The sequence below is a fragment of the Vulpes lagopus genome, chromosome 12, assembly GCF_018345385.1.
Source record: "Vulpes lagopus strain Blue_001 chromosome 12, ASM1834538v1, whole genome shotgun sequence".
Classification (NCBI taxonomy): Eukaryota; Metazoa; Chordata; class Mammalia; order Carnivora; family Canidae; genus Vulpes; species Vulpes lagopus.
The window spans coordinates 80279522-80299482 of NC_054835.1; the positions used below are offsets into that span (position 1 = coordinate 80279522).

Here is a 19961-nt window from a genome sequence, read left to right on the forward strand (position 1 = left end):
GCCAGGATGAGCTTTCTTTGGGGGGTGTTAGGTGCTTGTGCTGCCCTCTATTACTACAGTGCAGCACCTTGAGTCAGAGCCATCCTCAGAGCAGGGCCAGAAGAGAAAAAAAAAATAAAGAATGGAAAGAAATAACCAAAAATGGGCTGTTCATGTAAAACGTCAATGCTATTAGAGTCAACCAGATCACTATTGCTCTGGTGGCTGAATTGGTTCAGTTTGCTTTGTAATCAGAAACAAATTACTCAACCAATCCTGCATTTCAGATTCCCTTGTTAAAACACTAAGAGACATATGAACAGATTGAATTAGATGATCACATGGAGAGAGACTTCAATAATCAGCCTATCTTCTATACAGTAATGTATTTTCTTTGAAAAGCAGAAAGATGATGGAAGAGTGAACTGGAAGAGTAAATGAGAGTGGAGAAAGGACTTAAACCAATTATAAAAAGACCAAAACCCTTCTTGACAAAGTCCTTAAGCTTCAAGGAAAGTTTGGAAACCGTTAAATTGTTTTAGCAGTTTGAAATCACAGGATTGAGGCACAGTGGGGATGCGGGAGCCCTTAGCTTTAATTTGCCTCAAGTGAGGAAATGGGAGTTGTAGAACAACTAAGGGTTAAAATCTGGAGACTTAAGAGAAAATTAAAGTGTTTCCAAAAACATACTAACAAAAAGAAAATAAGTTTTTTCCTAGATTTTTAAAAAAGATTTTATTTATTCATGAGAGACACAGAGAGAGAGAGAGGCAGAGAGACACAGGCAGAGGGAGAAGCAGGGTCCATGCAGGGAGCCTGATGTGGGACTTGATCCTGGGTCTCCAGGATCATGTCCTGGGCCGAAGGCAGGCGCTAAACCACTGAGCCACCCAGGGATCCCCTTTTTCTTTGATCGTTGATGGTAACCCACGTCAGCATTCAACTTTTTCTGACATCAAAAGGAAAAGCAATGCTGGAACCAGAACGGTCAAAGATATTTCCTCAGTTTATTTTTTCCCACCTTCATAAATTAACAGTTTAAACTAAAAGTCACTTTTAGGGTGCCTGGCTGGCTTAGTCAGTAGAGCATGTATCTCTTAATCCCAAGGTTCTGAGTTCAAATCCTACACTGGGTGTTGAGATTACTTAAAATCTAAAAAACAACAAGCAAAACTAGAAGCACTTTAAAATATGGTAGAGTAGGTAACTTGATATTAAGCTAGTCAGGAAGAAAAAAATGTTCCCTAGAGAAAAATTTATTAGAAGCAAAATCACAAGTCATGAATAAAATAAAAAAGCATATGAATATTCATTATTTAATTAACTAACATTTATTAAACACACTACCAATGTTCCAAGTACAACAGGAAAATCAATTCACATAAAAAAATAAAGAACTGCCCTCTGGCTTGATATTGGATCTTTAAGTGTTTCTAGCCACAATTTTTAGGCTAAGAACCCACCACAGAAAGAAGGGAAAGATAGGAGAAAAACTACATAATGTGTGAAATTAAAATAGGAAAACTACCTTTATATATCTTGATAACTTGTTTTAAAAAATGAACATCTTGCTTGTAAAGAAAATTATTACACCTGTATTTTCCTGATCCTGATTACCAAGTCACTTACCTGAATATCAGAATTAAACATGGTAGCATACAATTTCATCATCTTACTTGAATGAAACCAATTTATGGGGAAACTACAGAATATGGCTGTGAGGGTAACTCATAAATATACACATTCCTATGCAATGATATAAGCTGGAAACATATATATGGTCCTTTCTAAATGAAGTTTTTATTTTCCTAGGCTTCAATTAAATACATTTCCCTCTATACAATTTTCCACAGCAGATTCTCCTAAATTCTCACAATTCCAAAAAAGCCTCACTAGGTTTCAGTGAGGTTTCAAATCTGATTTGACCAATATTTATCAAATATAAATCATTCAAATTATCTACTTAGAAACCAGAGACATGAAATGTACTAGAAGAAGCTCTTTTCTAATGGAAAAACTCTAGGCCATTTTCTTTTACCAGAAATAAAAATGATCAATTTCCATGTTTTCCCCTGATGTTGTCTTTTTGCTAGCTTAAAATCAACCCATGTTTTATAAAAACATCAATCTACAAAGATGGTAAAAGGGTATGTAATCACCCATTCCACAAGTACAACACAGTAGACTTACTATAATCACACAGAAATCCTTAAAAATACTAATTCCTCAGCCCCATGCTAGATCTACCGAATTAAAAATTTTTTTACTAATTTTTTCTTGAAAAATAAGCTTCTAAATTGATTTTGGTGTCATCAAATTTAAGAATCACTTGTGCAAGCAAGTAAGAATGAAAAGATATGGCTTATATTGTATTCCTGGTTCTAGTTATTTGGTTGTTTTATTTGGTTTCCTCCTCAGAAAAAAATGAATAAGTTAGGTCCTCTTAGCTCCAATAATTTATATAGACGTGTCTTGAAAAGGAGAGGAAATCAGGACACACACACACAGAAGACAATGTGAGGCAGAGGGAGAAGATGACCATCTACAAGACCATGAAGCCTCAGAAAAAAATCAACATCTTGATCAGGCTTAGCCTCTAGAAGTGTGAGAAATTTCTGTTGTTTAAGCCACTTAGTCTGTGGTATTACAGTAGTCCTAGTAAACCAGTTCAATGAATTATATGGGATGCCGGACGTATGCAGAATCCTACGCCTCCCTCAGACTAGAGAGTTAATTTCTGGGGATTACTGATTCAGAAATCTGCATTTTTATCACACACAATAAAGTGTGCTATTTATAGCCAAGTATGCAAACTACTTCTTTAAAATCTCCTGTGATAGGGACGCCTGGGTGGCCCAGCAGTTGAGCATCTGCCTTTGGCTCAGGGCATAACCCCACGGTCCTGGGATCGGGTACCACATCAGGCTCTCTGCAAGGAGCCTGCTTCTCCTTCTGCCTGTGTCTCTCATGAATAAATAAAATCTTAAAAAAAAAAAAATCTCCTGTGATATCAAATGTGTAACTGATGCAAAGATTATAAAAGAACTCTATCAAATCTCTTATTCTTGAGGGCCTTACAATTGAGAGGTTAGGCCAAATATTGTTAAGAAATAAGAGAGTGAAGAGTTCCAATGTGCAAAATCTTAAAATGTTAAGGGTGAATTCTCTTGCATTCTGTAAGAGAATACAGTGCTTAATATACAATGCTTAAAAAAACAGACTCCTGAAGATGATGAGGCAATGTGGTTGACTGCAATAAAGTGAAAAGGAATGGACCAGGGACACAGAAATCAAAGTTGAGGAACTAGCCAACGTGGAGAGTCTAAAAGAAGACCATTAGGGATGCCGAGATGGCTCAGTGGTTGAGCGTCTGCATTTGGCTCAGGGCGTGATCCTGGAGACCCGGGATCGAGTCCCACATCGGGCTTCCTGCATGGAGCCTGCTTCTCCCTCTGCCTATGTCTCTGTCTCTCTCTGTGTGTCTTTCATGAATGAAATCTTTAAAATAAAATAAAATCTTAAAAAAAAAAAAATTTAAAAGACCATCAACAAAGTCAGCTGGGAGAAACAATAGAAACTACAGTAACTGAAAGTGGCAGACAAAGCCATAAGATGGTCCTTATAGTTTAAATAATAGATATTAGAAAATTTCTATAGGGGACATAAAACTATAAAATGTAATCTAGCTATTAAAAATAAGAAAAAAGAACCAAACAGAACTTCTAGGACTGAAAAATACAGACAAAAATTAAAAGCAAAATGGATGGTTGTAACATAAAAAACAGATGAAGAGAAGTAAAGTAGAATATGGGTCAGAAGAAATGGTGCAGAATAAAGTATGATGAAACAAGAACAACTGGAAAATATAGAAAAGACCGTTTTAAACATAGAAGGCAGAGTCTGTGGTGTTTGAGGAGAATCCCCACAGAAGAGAATGGGGAAAGAGGCAATATGCGAAGGAGTAGTATCAAGATTTTCTTAGAAGTAATAAAAGACTCAAATCTAGAATTCAGAAAGCTGAACAAATCCCAAACAACAATGATAAAAGAAATCGATACCCAGATCATAACATAATAATTACACTTCGTAAAATGAAGGCAGATCGATTTTTCTCCCTTTATTTATTTTAAAGATATTATTTATTTATTCATGAGACACAGAGAGAGAGAGAGAGAGAGAGAGAGAAAGAGAGAGAGGCAGAGACACAGGCAGAGGGAGAAGCAGGCTCCATGCAGGGAGCCCAACGTGGGACTCGATCCGGGTCTCCAGGATCACACCCTGGGCTGAAGGTGGCGCTAAACTGCTGAGCCACCCGCACTACCCAAGAGATTTCAATGTTTAACTTACCTGATGGCTGACTCAAGAGCAACAGGGGAAGTTCGAAGACAGTAGAAAAATATCTCCAATGAAAGATAATGAAGCCCAAATTAGGATTTTACATTCAGCAAAAGTATCTTTGCAGAATGAGGGCAAAATATTTTCAAAGAAACCATGAGTAAGTATGCCACCAGTGGACTCTCACTACTTTAGAATTATGAAATTCTAAAACATTTCAGGTAGAAATTTAGTTCAGATGGTAAGCCTGAGATACAAAAAAAGAATAAAGAGCAAAGGAGGTGAAATAGATGTATGGGTAAATACAAACACTGACTACATAGACAAAATAGTCTGGTCATATTAAAAGACATTTATGTAAATAACTACTGAATTAAAGTGCATAATAGAAATAAAATACATGATCATAGTAAGCAATCTGGAAATGAGAGTTGTTTCAGTTATTAGAACATAGTAACTGCCTAATAAATAATCCCAAAACTTACTAGAATAAACTATCCATGTTTATGGATTCTGTGAGTCAGGAATTTGGTAGGACACAGCAAGGATGGCTTGTCTCTACTCCATTAAGCTTTGGGCTTGGAATCCTCTGAACCTGCTTACTCATGTCGGACACCTGATGCTGGCTGTGGGTTGGGGACATCAGTTTCTTCATGTGGGTTAGTTTAGGCTTCCTTATGACATGATGTCTGGAATCCAAGGGTGGGCTTTCCAAGAGGGGAAAGTAGAAGTAGAAGACCTATAGCCTTTTATAACCTAACCTCAAAAGTTGTAGTTACATATGATGCATTTTGTTATATCAGGGCAGTCATAAAGTCTTATTCAGGTTCAAAGAAGAGCTGGAAGAGGTTGCAAACTTCTAGAAGAGCATGTGGGATTGGAAATACTGCCATGGCCATTTTTTGAAACTTTAATCAGCAAAATGTAAAGATAATGATTAAATTTAGTCTGGCTTAATCTGAATGTGCATATTATAATACAGGTTAATCATCAAAAGACAAAAGCCACTGAACTAGAGAAGAGAAAAAAAGTGGGTATAGCTCAGCAAAAGAAAAACCGTATCATGTATGTTAAAGAAGAATTTAACATAAAGAATTGGCTAAACAGATTTTGGGAGAATTGAAAACATCAGTTATTAAAGGGAAGTGGGTGACATTATTAGAACCTGAACCCTAGAAGAGATACCCTGCAGAGTGCCAGACAAAAACTAAAGCCTAAGAACCAATCAGAAACTACTGGAAGAAAAGCCACTGTTGAGGTCATGCTGACAATATTAGGAAGCAAATGGCAAAGGTAAAAGTCTCTTTTCTCTTTGCGCTTTCTCCAGCATTCCAGTCCTCCTCCTAGTGCCACCTATTTGTGGAACCTAAAGAAAGCCAAATGGCAAAAAAGAAATGCAGTTTACAAAGTTCTAGAGTACAATAAAGTGTCTAGAGTTGAGGGTTAATAATTAGTAATTGGCATATATAGAATAAAAAAAGTACAAAAAATTTTTAAAGGCAAGAAAACAGAGAAAAAGAATAATCTACACTTTGAAGCCAACTCTGAAAGGCTGTAGGAATAAGGGTAAACAGGAAGTAAGAGCAATAGTGGTCTACAGTTCAACTTGGAGTCATATGGGTAACTCCTAAAAACTCGACTCTGGAATTGGTCAAGTTACTAGTGGCTAAGTGCCTATGTGGAGGATGAAAATACAATGCGGGACATCAAGTTATTTTTTTTTTAAATTTTTATTTATTTATGATAGTCACCAAGAGAGAGAGGCAGAGACACAGGCGGAGGGAGAAGCAGGCTCCATGCACCGGGAGCCCAATGTGGGATTCGATCCCGGGTCTCCAGGATCGCGCCCTGGGCCAAAGGCAGGCGCCAAACCGCTGCGCCACCCAGGGATCCCCATCAAGTTATTTTTAAAAGCAACTTTTCAAATATAATATTGGCATATAATTAAAGATCACCCTACACACAGGATGTAAGATAATGATTAGCTGAAATAAAAGAAAAATAAAAACAGTCCCACAGGGAGAGTTCCAGATTTGAGAATGAACACAGACTATGAAATAATCATGCTTTTCATGTTCAAGTAGATAAAAGATTGAAAATTCAAGACAGCTGAAGAAGCTACGAGTGACAGAATTTGCATATTTGTAATTAGAAATTTGAGAACTGAAAATACAATGGGCTAAGAATAACCAAGACACTTTTATAGAAGTTCGGAGGACTTGTTCTGCCAAATAGAAAAATCAATAAATCAGCTACAGTGATGAAATTACTAGCACAGGGATAGAAAAGGAGAAATAAAAAATCCAGAGATGTACACATAAATGGATATACTTTGGTGGTACTGCAGAAAAGAACATACTTGGTAAAAGAACATGTTTCACAATTCAATAAATGGTGAGGCACACCCAGCATACACAAAAATAATTCCTCATAAATTGAAAACTGAAAACGTGAAAGGCAAAGCTAAAACCTTTATAAAACAATATATAGAGTGGTACCTGCATGACCCTGGATAGAGAACACTGTTTTAAGCAACTCACGAAATACACTAACCTTAAAACAAAAGACTGATACTTCCTAGTATCTAACCTTTGAGAAATTCTTTTTAGCAAGGAACATCATGAAGAACAGAGGGAAAGGCAAGCCAGAGTGGGAGAAGATATTTGGATATATGTAGCTAACTAAAAACAGGATTTATAAAGATCTTCTATAGATCAATGAGGGAAAAGACTGCTAATATAACAGAAAAATGGGCAAAAGAATTGAAAAGACACTTTGCAAAAAACAAAGTCAAAGTGGCCAACAAACTCAGAAAAAGGTGCTTAATTTCACTGGTCGTTAGGGAAATACAGAGTAAAATTTCAATAACATAAAACTGTACAATCCACCAGGTTGGCAAAATTAAAAAAAAAATCTGTTAATACCAGTGTTGAATGGGGTAAGCAAATACAGGATATCTCTACTGCTAAGGCAATACTCTGTTATGGTCTAATAAAACTTAAGATATGAATACCTAAGAGCAAGCAATTCCATTCCTACGTATATAGGTATATACCTTAGCTGCACTAGGAAATACATACAATAATGTTCACTGAGCAACTGTGATTGCCCCAAGCTAAAAACATCCCATAGTCAATAGAATGAATAAATAAATTGTGACGTATTAATGCAAAAGTAAACTACATAACAATGATGAATAAAGTGTGGCTATAAGCAACAACATGGATGATTCCTATGTTGAATGATGAGAGCAGCAACCACAAAAAAAAAAAAAAAAACAGTCTGATTCCATTTATACCAAGTTCAAAAACAATCAGAAAGTAAACTATATTGTTTTAAGTACATGATAGGTGGTTAACACTATAAATAGAAACAAAGAATTATCACAAAAGGTAGCATAGTGGTATTATCAAAGGATATGTGTAGGGAAGTTGGTTGTGACTGAGAAGGGACTACGAGGGATATTTCTGAGCTGCTGCCAATGTTCTACTGATTTGACAGGTAGTTACCAGCCCTTACTTTAAAATTAATCCTTAAACTGTGTATTTATTTTCTATGTGTATATATATATATTTGAATATATATTTCTGAACTTAAAAAACAAAGCTAAGAAATGGCAAGAGAAAAATGAACACTGAAAATTACCTATTACTTACTCTGATCCCCAAGATTTCAACTTCCTGATTTATGTTTTGAAATTGCTGAAAGTAAAATAGTTAAATCCATACTTACTGACTGCATACAAAATGATTTCTTATTTACAATTACAATGAATTTTTGTAATTTAACTGTTCATTATAGTTTTAAATTATTAGGTCAAAGTTTTTTCCTTCAGATCTCAGGAGAACAATTTTCTGTCTTCATTTTACTAATTATAAATTATAAAACAGTGGACTCTAAACAGGGAGTGTTATAATTGACAAAAAAATAAAAACAAAGATATACATCTATTTGTAAGTTCTAGCTTTGGGAAAATTTAGAGGAAATTACTGATGAGTACCAAACAAGTTTTGAACTCCAAAACGGATTATACTTTATAAAGGTGCCTGGTTGGCTCAGTCAGTAGAGCAGGTGACTCTTTGGCCCTAGGGTTACATATGAGTTTAAGCCTGACACTGGGCGTGAAGCCTACTAAAAATAAAATAAAAATCTTTTTTTTTTTTTTAAAGGAATATACTTTAGATATCCCCAACCAACAGTGTGAGATTTACCAGACCTTCTAGGTTTTACAGTCACTATTTTCTCAACTGTTTTAACAGAATCTCCAGGAGCCAAAAGTACTTTGAAGTAATGTTCCTCTACACACAGCAACTATTATATCTCCATGACTGCAAACTTGAAAATTAGGAAATACCAAAGCAATGTTACTCAGAAAATGATTAGCAAAATTGGAAATCTCTGGAGTCAACCATGGAATAGGATTTACAAAGATACTGTCAAATTTCTTAATTTATTTTTAGTAGTAAAAAAAATCACTCAGTGGTACCATACAAAATCAAATAATTTTTACACGTGGTATTTTAATCACCAAAAGTGATCTCATGGTACAGAAATAAAACAGATAATGACAAAAAATGTCATTTACTTCACACCCTGGCTTTCCAACTTAGTAGAACTAAATAGAAATTAATGGTAATAACCATTACCTACAGGAAAAGAAAAAGCAATGATAAAATCTTTCAGGCTTGGGCAGCCTGGGTGGCTCAGCGGTTTAACGCCACCTTCAGCCCAGGGCCTGATCCTGGAGACCTGGGATCGAGTCCCATGTTGGGCTCCCTGCATGGAGCCTGCTTCTCCCTCTGCCTGTGTCTCTTTCTCTCATTAATAAATAAATAAAATCTTAAAAAAAAAAGAAAAAAGAAAACAAACGGTTTAAAAAAATGTTTCAGGCTTAATCACAAAATGAACTTAATCCATGTTGGTTTTGTTTATATCTATTAAAGCACTGATTACTATAAATAAGAACTGATAGCAGGGTTCCAAATTTACTTCTGAAGAGATGTGGAGATTTAAATAAGAGTAAGCCATCAGATCACAGTTGAGGATTACTGAAAGACTCCCTGGAAAACATCAGTAACTATCATACAAAGCAGAGTGAAAATGGGGAAAAAGCTTCTTATAGAAAAGTCCTTTTATTATTGCTAGCCAAGAGTTCTAAGCTATTGAGCTTTGATGTTCCTGAACTCAATTTTAAGGAATTTTAAACATTATTCTTGAAGAAAAATTACTTATATCAAGGGTATCCATTTCCTTTAAACTCATCCCATCCACCTATCCTTGCCTCCAATGCAGAATATCCTTTTATTCATACAAATTCACATTCCACTCCCAAATATATTTTCCCAATTGGCTGATACTTTTACAAAGGAATGAAATAATACAGCTGGTTGACAAAGTAATTTCAACTATTTATAAATGAAATAAAAGGAAAGTTAAGCAGAGAGTATAAAAAGATACCAAATGGGAGTAATACTGATGTGACTCTAGTTGAGTTTATCAAAGTATCTATTAGTAGCCTGGACAGGGGATCAGATGAAAAGCAGCTAGAGAACTAACTTCCTGTGGTTACAAAATGCCAATTGCTTTAGAATGCATGGCAGCCTTAGAAATAAATGAAACACTTGCTGCTTTTACCAAGTTTACAGTGTTGAGTACATTTTACATCATTTTAATGAAAACATTTATACAAATTTACTGCAATATCTCCTATCAGAAAACAGAGTTTCTACCATTAAAGACCTAAAAAAATAAATTTTTATCTTTGTCAACTCCCTTTCTGGGAATGCAGGATAAAATATGTTTCCCTTAAAATATTTTTTTTTCTGTCCAATAGGTTGCTGGAAGAAAAAAATCAAGACTCGACTAGTAATGATTTTTTTAATTTCTAGTTTTCATCTACTTCTAAGGACACTCCCTTTACAAAACCTTTCAGTCTTATATACTACGACAATCATGTTTAGAGCTCCAAATAAATAAAATAGCCACGTTGGAAGGCATATTGAAGAATCAAATGATTAGCCACATTTATCTGTTCACATTCCTGGATCCTCTAAGAGGGTTGTCAGAGTTCATATAATACTGTTAACATTTAATACAAGTTAACATGTGTCATCTGATCTACCGCTCATGGGTTACAACACTGACGCTATTATTAATACAGATCCTAATTTTGGGGAGACAGTGATATTAACAAACTCCGGTTAAATTACCAGGACATTAAACTGTAACTGTATAATTTAAAATGGCTACTCTTCATCCACTGCTACCATCTCCCTCTTCCCCCTGGTGTTAAACTCAAAAGCCTAACTATAAGAGGTGCAGGGTGCCAAACACTTTTGTATAGGAAAACTGGGTCTCGAATAGTAAACAAAAAAAAAATTCACAAAATAAAGATTAAACTGTTTGGATGGTTGCAACTGTTATTTTCAATTTTTTGATCTTTTATCTCTTCTGGTGACGAACACATTTTTTTTCCTTCTTTTCATCCACAGATGTTAATACACAAATTTTTTGTAAGCATTACAAAACATCATTCCAGTTCAAAATTGCTTGTGATCATATCCACATATGAAGCACTAGACAAGTGTATATTATATTCCAAAATGCTTTAAAATTCTTCACTGTAGTTTTCTACTGATGTTTCCCTTAAATTAAGGCTTCATCAAAGAGAAATTCATAGTATTATGAATTGATTTTTTTTCATTCCTGAATTAAGTGCAATCTTTCCAAAATCAAGTAGTCCTGGAGAAAATTTAAGACAACTTCCATTAATCAGTGTCATGACTAAAATAGTATCTTACTGGAGGTCCAGGCAAATCTTCATCTCCATCCGTGTCTGGAGCAAATGACACAGTAAGATCCACATATTTCTTTTCAGTAGAAGGTTTCACAAGTTTATGCATTCTAAGAAAAATAATCAAGGACAAATAATTTGGTAAATTCTGTAAAATGAAAGAGTGATTTCCTATTTAATGTTGCCCAGAGAATCTGGACCTGTGTGTCTGGACTTCACATTTATTTTAAAATCTAATAATTCATCTGCTTTCATATGTTACAATTTTTCTTTACTAAAAGCTCTAAACTCAAGACATTCATTTATATAATAGTGAATCAGTCTGGACTACCGTTAATATTGATAAAGAAAACAGACCATTTGCTAATCAACGCTCTCGCCCAAAACCACAATGTAAGCAATGTATTTTAAAAGTCAATTATCCTCTTATTTCCTATAAAGCGTGGAGGCATCATAAATTCTTTAAGCATTTCTATGTAAAGAGTAAAAAGCAAACTAGATTTAAATCTTCAAATGCAAGCTAATCACAATGAAAGACATAAGCTTTACCTTTCCCTTATATCCCATGTATATCTTATTTACTAAAAAAAACCTGTTATTGCGATTGTCACTGATACTATCTTAAATCAAGTTATCATCTGTATTTCCTTTGATTACTGGATTAGTTTTGAGCCAGCTTTCTCCTACCTCCAATCTATTCTGCTGCCAGAACACTCAAAGGACGCAAATCTGATTTTACTCTCTTGCCTAATAATATTATGTATCATATGCCATGTACCTATCTCATATCAGGCTTTGAACTATGTAATCTATTTAAATGTCAATAATAGCTCTTGCCATTTTACAAAGATAGTTTGTCCCATTTATAACTTCTCATTCTTTCTACCATTCATTCTCATCATCTCATCCTTAAGTTATTCCAAAATACTGATTTTCCAAATAGATCATGCATGCTCTTTATTACCTATATGCTTTTGCATAAACTATTGCTTTTGCCTAATACCCTTTTTCAAAGGTAGCTCAAATGAAATCTACCCTAAAGTGAAGGATTAAGTTAGTAGTGCCTAAGGTATTCTGTAAAAATATTTATTATACTAATTATTCAATTACATTTTAATGATTAACATGTCTCTTTTTCATAATAGACTGTGAATTCCTTGAGGGCACAGGCTATTTAATAAAGATGTATATTAACAAAAGATTTACAGGGGTAACATTTATGGACTACCTCTTGGTTGCTATTATACTGCTAGTCTTTACTACTATTTTAATGATCAACAGCTATGGGGACAATCATTCCTAGTTGTGGACAGAAAACTAAGTTTCAAAAACATTCAGTAAGCTACTCAATGTGGCAAAACAAGTAGCTGGACATGGATGTGAACCCAGGTCTTTCAGAAGCCAAGCTTCTCTAGTCACTTAATAGGTACTTAATAAATGTCCTTAGTAAACATCTGGTAAATGAAGATAGAATAAATAAAAAATATCATTCACAAAGTATATCATGCTGGAGATTTCAAATACTGGCCAACTTATAAAGCACTATTGGGCATTACTTGCAACAAATTTTAAATTCTACTAATCAATATGCTTCAGGACCACACATTCTATTCTCATCTAGGTAGTATACAGGAAATACTATTAATATATCCAAAAGATACTCAGGGATCCTAATGACAAAATAATATAAGGCAAACTAATACCTTATCTATGTAACAGCAATTTTGCTGTTTCAAATAGAGATCAATAAGCCTGAATTATAGTAATTAAAAAGTGATTACTCTCATTAATTGATAATCATAGTTAAAACTTACGTATGTTAAACCACCCATTATGCAGAGATGCATAGGACAAATATTTTTATGTTAATTTTTATTTATTTAATACAAGGTAACATGTTATCTGACTTGCTCCTGGGTTAAAACACTGATGCTATCAACAATGATTCTGATTTTTAGGAGACAGTGATATTAACAAAGTCTAGTTAAATTAGCAGAGGTAAATCTATTTGATTTGATAAGTGTGCATCCCCCTTATGTTTTAATTCTTGTGAATCTTCTGATGTGAGGTTCAATACTTACGTTAACTTTAATCTTTTTGCATGACCTGGCATTACAGGAACATAAAGCATTTTGACTCCCTGTACCACCATTGTTGGTTCAATTCCATACTTCTCCTAAAAGTAAATACCCAAAAGATGGCAGTCAAAGCCATGTCCAAATATAAAAGGCTGGGTGACAATATATTACAACCAGTAAAAAGACACTTGACAAACTTCTGAACATTTATGAAAACCTCCAACTAATGAACTAAGTAAATAAGTGTCTCACTTTGACTGCATTTATGAAATCCAAGAGGGTGAAGTCTTCTTTTCCATGTATTGTCCATCTGTCCCAAATTGTAAATGATATTCCATTTCTGTTGTAGAAAAATATTCAGAACAAAAACATTTTAATTTTTTCCTTTTAGTAATAATAAAAATCCCCAGAAGTTCATAATTTGTTACTTAGCTACATAATAACATAGAGGAAAAAGAAAAATACAACTTATTTCCCTATCATACCATACAAGGTAGCCACTTTTATCAGTACCTTGTTGTTCCTTCCAGTGTCTCATAATAAATCAGTATCTCTTAGGCAAGAGAGTTCTCTATTTAAACAGCTACATGGGTTTCTCTCTGTGGATGTATCAGTCCCCTATTACTGAACAGCTGGGTTATTCCAATCTTTGGCTATGATAAACAATGCTACAATGAATATCTTATAAATATATCATCTGAGATGAGTGCAAATGTGTCTACAAATTTGAAGTAATGCACTATATTTCTCTTATTATGGGTTATACTATTTTATACTCTTATCAGTAGTAATGTATGAGGAGAGTGGTTCCCACTCTTGCCAAGACCGATATTTTCAAATTTGTGGTTGTTGTCAATTTGAAAGTGAAAAATGAAAAGTCCAGGGGGATTGTTTTGTTCTGTCACATAGTTTCTGGAACCAGGTTCTAAATCTTATGATAGATCAGTAAGACACTATAATGCCTTCTAACTCATCTGAATTAAGAAAAAAACAGATGAAACCATAACAAAGTACAATGCTAAATAATGTAGTAGATTAACTGTTGTGAGTGTTGTATGGCAGTTTAGTCAGGAATGCTTCACATAAAGCGGAAGAATAAAATTGGACCACTATCTTACACCATATGAAAATTAACTCAAGGGGAGCCTGACTAGCTCAGCCAGAAGAGCATACGACTCTTAATCTTGGGGTTGCTAAGTCTGAGCCCCACTTTGGGTGTAGAGATTAATTAAAAATAAAATCTTAAAAAAGAAATTAACTGAAAATGAATGAAAGTCCTACATGTAAGATCTGAAACCATAAAACTCCTAGAAGAAAACAAAGGTGGTAAGTAAGCTTCTTGACATCAGCCTTGGTGATAAGTTTTTTACATTTGATACCAAAAGCAAAAGTAGACAAATGGGACTACATCAAACTAAAAAGCTTCTACATAGCAAAGAAAACCATCAACAAAATGAAAAGGCAGACAAAATGAACAGTGGTTAATTGTTCAAATTAATAATCTTACATAAAAGAAATCTAGAAGTAAATATACCAGGGATGTTCCATTGGTTCTGTAAAGTGACTAGTGATCCAGGCTTTCTATACTCATTACTGGGAGGCAATTTTTCACTCATGACATGTCTTACGATAGCTTTTATCTAGAAATATCCTTTCAGGGATGTTTTCAGAGGAAACAGCCTCGAATGATGAAATAGTGTCGCTCTTCAGGTCAGAGAACAGATCTGATTCCTGGACAAGGTAATAAAGATAATGCCTCTCTGCTGGGCACAAGTGGTCAGATTTGCCAGCAGTCTTTGCATAAAATTGGGTTATTCTAAAGCTCAGTGTTCCTTAGCTGTAACAGATCTATTGCATGTATAGTATCAACCTGGATGTTCTGCATTATCCCCAGGGGACTTGGAGGGCAAGAGAAAACAATGCAAACATGAAGCTCATGTTACCTGCTATGCCAGAAGTAATAAATTGAATTAAAAAGAAAAGAAAAGGCAACCTACTGAATGGAAATAAATACTTGCAAATCATGAATCTGATAAGGAGTGAGTAACCAAAATATATAAAGAACCTGAAGACATACAAACAGGTATGAAAAAGTGCTCAACATCACTAAACACCTGGGAAATGCAAATCAAAACCATAATGAGGTATCACCTCACACCTATTAGAATGGCTAATATTAAAGACAAGAAATACCAAGTGTTGGCAACAGTAAGGAGGTTCCTTAAAATATTAAAACTAGAATTACCATATGATCCAGCAATTTCACTTCTGGGTATTTATCCAAAGAAAATGAGAGTAAGTAACTCCAAGACATATCAGTACCCCCAATAAAAGAAATCTTGTTATTTGGAACAACATTAGCATTATGCTAAGTGAAATAAGTCAGAGAAAGACAATAATATCTATGATCTCACTCAGATGCGGAATCTAAAAAAAAAGAAACCAATGTGAAACTGAGCTCAGAGATAGAGACAACAGATTAGTAGTTGCCAGAGGTGGGACTGGGGTAAGAGCAAAATGGGTAAAAAGAGTCAAAAGGTATCAGCTTCCAGCTTTAAGATAAATTGGTCATGGGTATATAATACACAGCATGGTGACTATAGCTAATAATACTATGCTGTATAGTTGAAAGTTGCTAAGAGAGCAGATCTTAAAATATCACAAGGGAAAGACTATGCTTAACTCTGTATGGTGATGTTGACTGGATTTATTATTCTGATCATTTCTTAATACAAATAGGTGTTGAATCATTGGGTTGCACACCTGACACTAATCTAATGCATGTGAGTTATGTCTCAATTAAAAAAAAAAGAAATGTTTCAGGAAGATGGGATTTTGACCTAGTCTTAGCAAGGATTACTATGTCCATAAGAAAAGGAGACGTGAAACTATGATATTTTCCTTTTAGAAGGTAAAAATTTTATTTCATTTTCATTATGCAAGAGAAATAGACTTTCATGCATACCTGATTTCAGTTCTTTTTACTTCAGATGTCTCTGTAAACACTATAATTGGAATAGCTAAGTTAAGGAAACAATTTTTGTAAGCTTCAAATGGATAGTCACCAGCTACCTTGATCATCTCCAATGCAACCTAGATAAAAGAAGGTGATCTGATTATATAGAGCCCAAAACTATTTATGACTTTAAATGCATTTATTTAGGGATGCCTGAGTGGCTCAGCAGTTGAGTGTCTGCCTTTAGCTCAGGTTGTGATCCCAGGGTCCTGGGATTGAGCCCTACATCAGCTCTCTGTGGGAAACCTGCTTCTCTCTCTGCCTAGGTCTCTGCCTCTCTCTCTGTGTCTTTCATGAATAAATAAATAAATAAATAAATAAAAATCTTTAAATAAATAAACAAATGCATTTATTTAATTTTCCTAAATTCTTCTCAAGGGTTTCTCTGTAAAGAGTAAAAGCAGCTACTAGATTGAAATAATAGGAATTTTTTATAAATCTGTCCACTTTTTGCATATCTTATACTTTCAAACTTTTCACCTGTTCTATATGGGTTGAACAAAGTTATTAAAATGACTAATTTAATCATTTAATCTTCCTATTGTGGAAGACATGAGAATTCAAGAAATATAATACTCTAAAATCCTTTAATACAGGAGCAGATAATTACATAGCTTTGAAGTATAACACTATAGTACAGCATAACAACTAGGGCCAGCCTAAAGATTCTGAATCATTAAGGAAAGATTAAACTGTAAGAAATCTGAATCACTAACAGGAATTACATTTTTTAAGGCAAAGAACTAAAGTCTAATACAATCAAAGACCAACCATTAGAGCAGTTCACTTTATTCAAGAAAAAGAGAGTGCTTTGTAAGGAGAATACAAGAATGATTAAGAGTATTATTGCTTGTAATAATAATTATACTCTATCTTGACAGAGATTAGTTATTATATTAAAATATCTATATATCTATAAAGCTTCAAAATGTGGATGACCTTATTTTCAGAAATACCTTGAAATTTAAAATTATAAGATCAATATGGATCCCTCCTTCTCTAAGATCTCTAAGTGACTGGCTAGTGTGGCATAGTAGGGAAAACAGGTAAGAGGCAATGAAAAAGAAGTATTTCCATTTAAAGAATAATACACTCACCAAGCCAGAAACTGCAGCAGTGGATGTTGCTATTGCAGGTATAATTTTACCAGCTATGCGCTTTGTCTTAAAACGGTCAGCTGGTTCAATGCTATACATTTTGGCACGAAGGTTTGATGCAGCTGTAATGAAATCTATGTGTCCATTATGTTCATCATCTTTCTCAAATGAAAGCACTGCCATCTGAAGATCACCTGATCATAACAACCAGAAAAATAAAGTTTTGTAGTAATTTGTAAAGGTTTTATTAGGTAAAAAACAATGTGGATTCGTTATCCTTAAATATTCCTTTACAAAATACACGAAAAAAATCCAGAAAGATGAAGTTATTGAAGGATATGAAAATGATGGCTGTGATATCACTTAATCAGAGAAATTTCTATATTAAAAAAATCTTTATAAAAAACAGAAAATAAGAAAGCCATATATCACATCTGCTATTAAGTGGCTTACAAATAAAGTTAACATTGGGTACTGTACTAAAATTGTTTCCATAAATACTATTCTAAACATTTTGCCCCTGTTAACTAAGTACAGGGTCAGTGAGTCTAATAAAAATATGTATCTGCTTGTAATATTTCTAGATTAGTGATGTCAAAAATCATTCTGTAGGTAGGGCAGCCTGGGTGGCTCAGCAGTTTAGTGCTGCCTTTGGTTCAGGGCGTGATCCTGGAGACCCAGGATTGAGTCCCGCGTGGGGCTCCCTGCATGGAGCCTGCTTCTCCCTCTGCCTGTGTCTCTGCCCGGCCCTCCCCCCCACCCCCCCCCCGTGTCTCTCATGAATAAATAAATAAAATCTTTAGAAAAAAAATCATTTGTAGATAGGTGTAGTTTGATCTGTTATAAAAAAGAGAAAGTAAGAAATGGTACTTTCCAAGAATTGCAACATACCTGTATTTTATTTACAAAATAAATAGTTGGCTAACCTAGGTTCTTATTTCCTGAATTTTACTGGTTTGTACATAAAAATCCTGAAGGTCTGGAAACTGCTGATTTATGTAATAAAGCATGGTAAGCAGTTCTAAAAACATAGCTAATGGCTTTGTTTTTAAGGAATACAACTTTGGTTTTCTTATGTTTAAAACCATTTAGCAAGGATGTATGCAGGTCAAGATGTATTTCCCATGTATAACTAAGGAGACTAATAAGCCAGAAGAAATCTGTCTATGGCTTTTTATCCTTAAAGTGATAAAACTGGCTCTAAGTGTTAGTCTATATGGAGACTCCATTTTTTTTTTGCTCTTTATGCTGGCCATGAGTTAAAAAGGAATCACACAGAATCCCAAGGACTACACCAGTTAGAACAATGACAATAAAGCAGATAATACATTTCTGAATAGCAACTGAAGGTAGGGCAAAAGGTGACAAATAATGAATTTAGTCACAGTTAAAGATGAACAGTGACTTTCATATGATCATGAAATCAACTAACATTGTTATTATTATAGTTATTATTTAGTCCCATAAGCTTTTGGGTGTAGAGTTTATTGATCATAAAAATTCCCTCTAGTTCAAAGCATTTTTATAAAGATTTCCTCTTACTTGTGGTAGCTTTATTAGATGAAATAGCCTTTTCTAGTTGGAAAACAGCATTCCTCTCATCTTCATTGCTAATAGGAACATGGTCTGGTTTCCTTGCAGTTTCATCTGTTTGAACAACCTTTAAATACATGGACATATATTCACTATTGTTATCATAGCCTGTACTTAAGTCTGATTTCCATATCTTTTTTACCAAGTAAGTCACACAGAGAAGATATTCCCTCTATCTAGTTTAATCACATTATTTTTTATACAATGTTTTAAATAACTGAAATATACAAGAAAAATCCAGGAAAATGAAGTTATTGAAGGATATGAAAATGATGGCTTTGATATCACTAAATCAGGCATGGAGCCTAATACAGGGCTCAATCTCACAATCATGAAATTAAGACCTGAGCCAAGATCAAGAGTCACTTAACCGACTGGGCCAACCAGGCCCCCTGCTAGTTTAATCATATTAATCATTATGGCCCAGAGCATTTTACAGCTTCCATTGCTAAGTAATCTTATTTACATATTAATATGTATTTCCTTACACTGAATGTCAACTCCTAGAAAAGTGATCTTTATCTTGTTCACTGAGAGAAATTCAATATATTTAAAACAAATTATCTTGTGTTAAAATATTTACTGAATAGCTTACAAGATCTGTATTTATATAGATCTCTTACAATTCCACAGTAGAATGAAGTTAATATTTATCAAGAGTCTGCAATTCTGAGAAATCTACTTCAAACCAAATTGTATAGCTCTAACTGGTGCAGAGCTGTTTTCTGTCTCCAAAGAAATCCATAAAATACATAATATGGACATCCTTTAAATAATTACCGATTGCTGATAAGAAGTTGTTTCCGAAAGAATAAGTCTTCCTTCATATAGATGTATGCTTAGAGCAGCACCATCTAAGTAATTTATCTTTAAGAAATTACTTACTAGACATTCCACAAGGGCAGTAAAGTTAACAATTTCAGACAAAAAAACTATCTGCATCATCGCTAATTAAAAATACTATTTCTTTTTACAGTGCAAAAAACTTACATTTTTATAGATTAAGTATTATTTTAAGTATTTAAGAAATAGTAAAGAGTCAAGGAAACAGAAACTTCTGTTTTCCAGAA

The 19961-nt window shown here is 34.2% G+C and overlaps 1 protein-coding gene across 1 annotated transcript in view; it reads right to left on the reverse strand.

The window, feature by feature from the left end:
- Nucleotides 1-9427: 9427 nt before the first annotated feature.
- UBA6 (ubiquitin like modifier activating enzyme 6) overlaps nucleotides 9428-19961 on the reverse strand; it is an 85419-nt gene continuing 74885 nt past the window's right edge. Inside the window, exons 28-33 of the mRNA XM_041724605.1 lie at nucleotides 18841-18958; nucleotides 17299-17492; nucleotides 16151-16278; nucleotides 13438-13525; nucleotides 13189-13283; nucleotides 9428-11217 (exon numbers count right to left, since the gene is read on the reverse strand). Of these exons, the coding sequence (XP_041580539.1) occupies nucleotides 11082-11217; nucleotides 13189-13283; nucleotides 13438-13525; nucleotides 16151-16278; nucleotides 17299-17492; nucleotides 18841-18958 (759 nt within the window). The 3' untranslated portion in view covers nucleotides 9428-11081. The remainder of the gene's footprint in view (nucleotides 11218-13188; nucleotides 13284-13437; nucleotides 13526-16150; nucleotides 16279-17298; nucleotides 17493-18840; nucleotides 18959-19961) is intronic.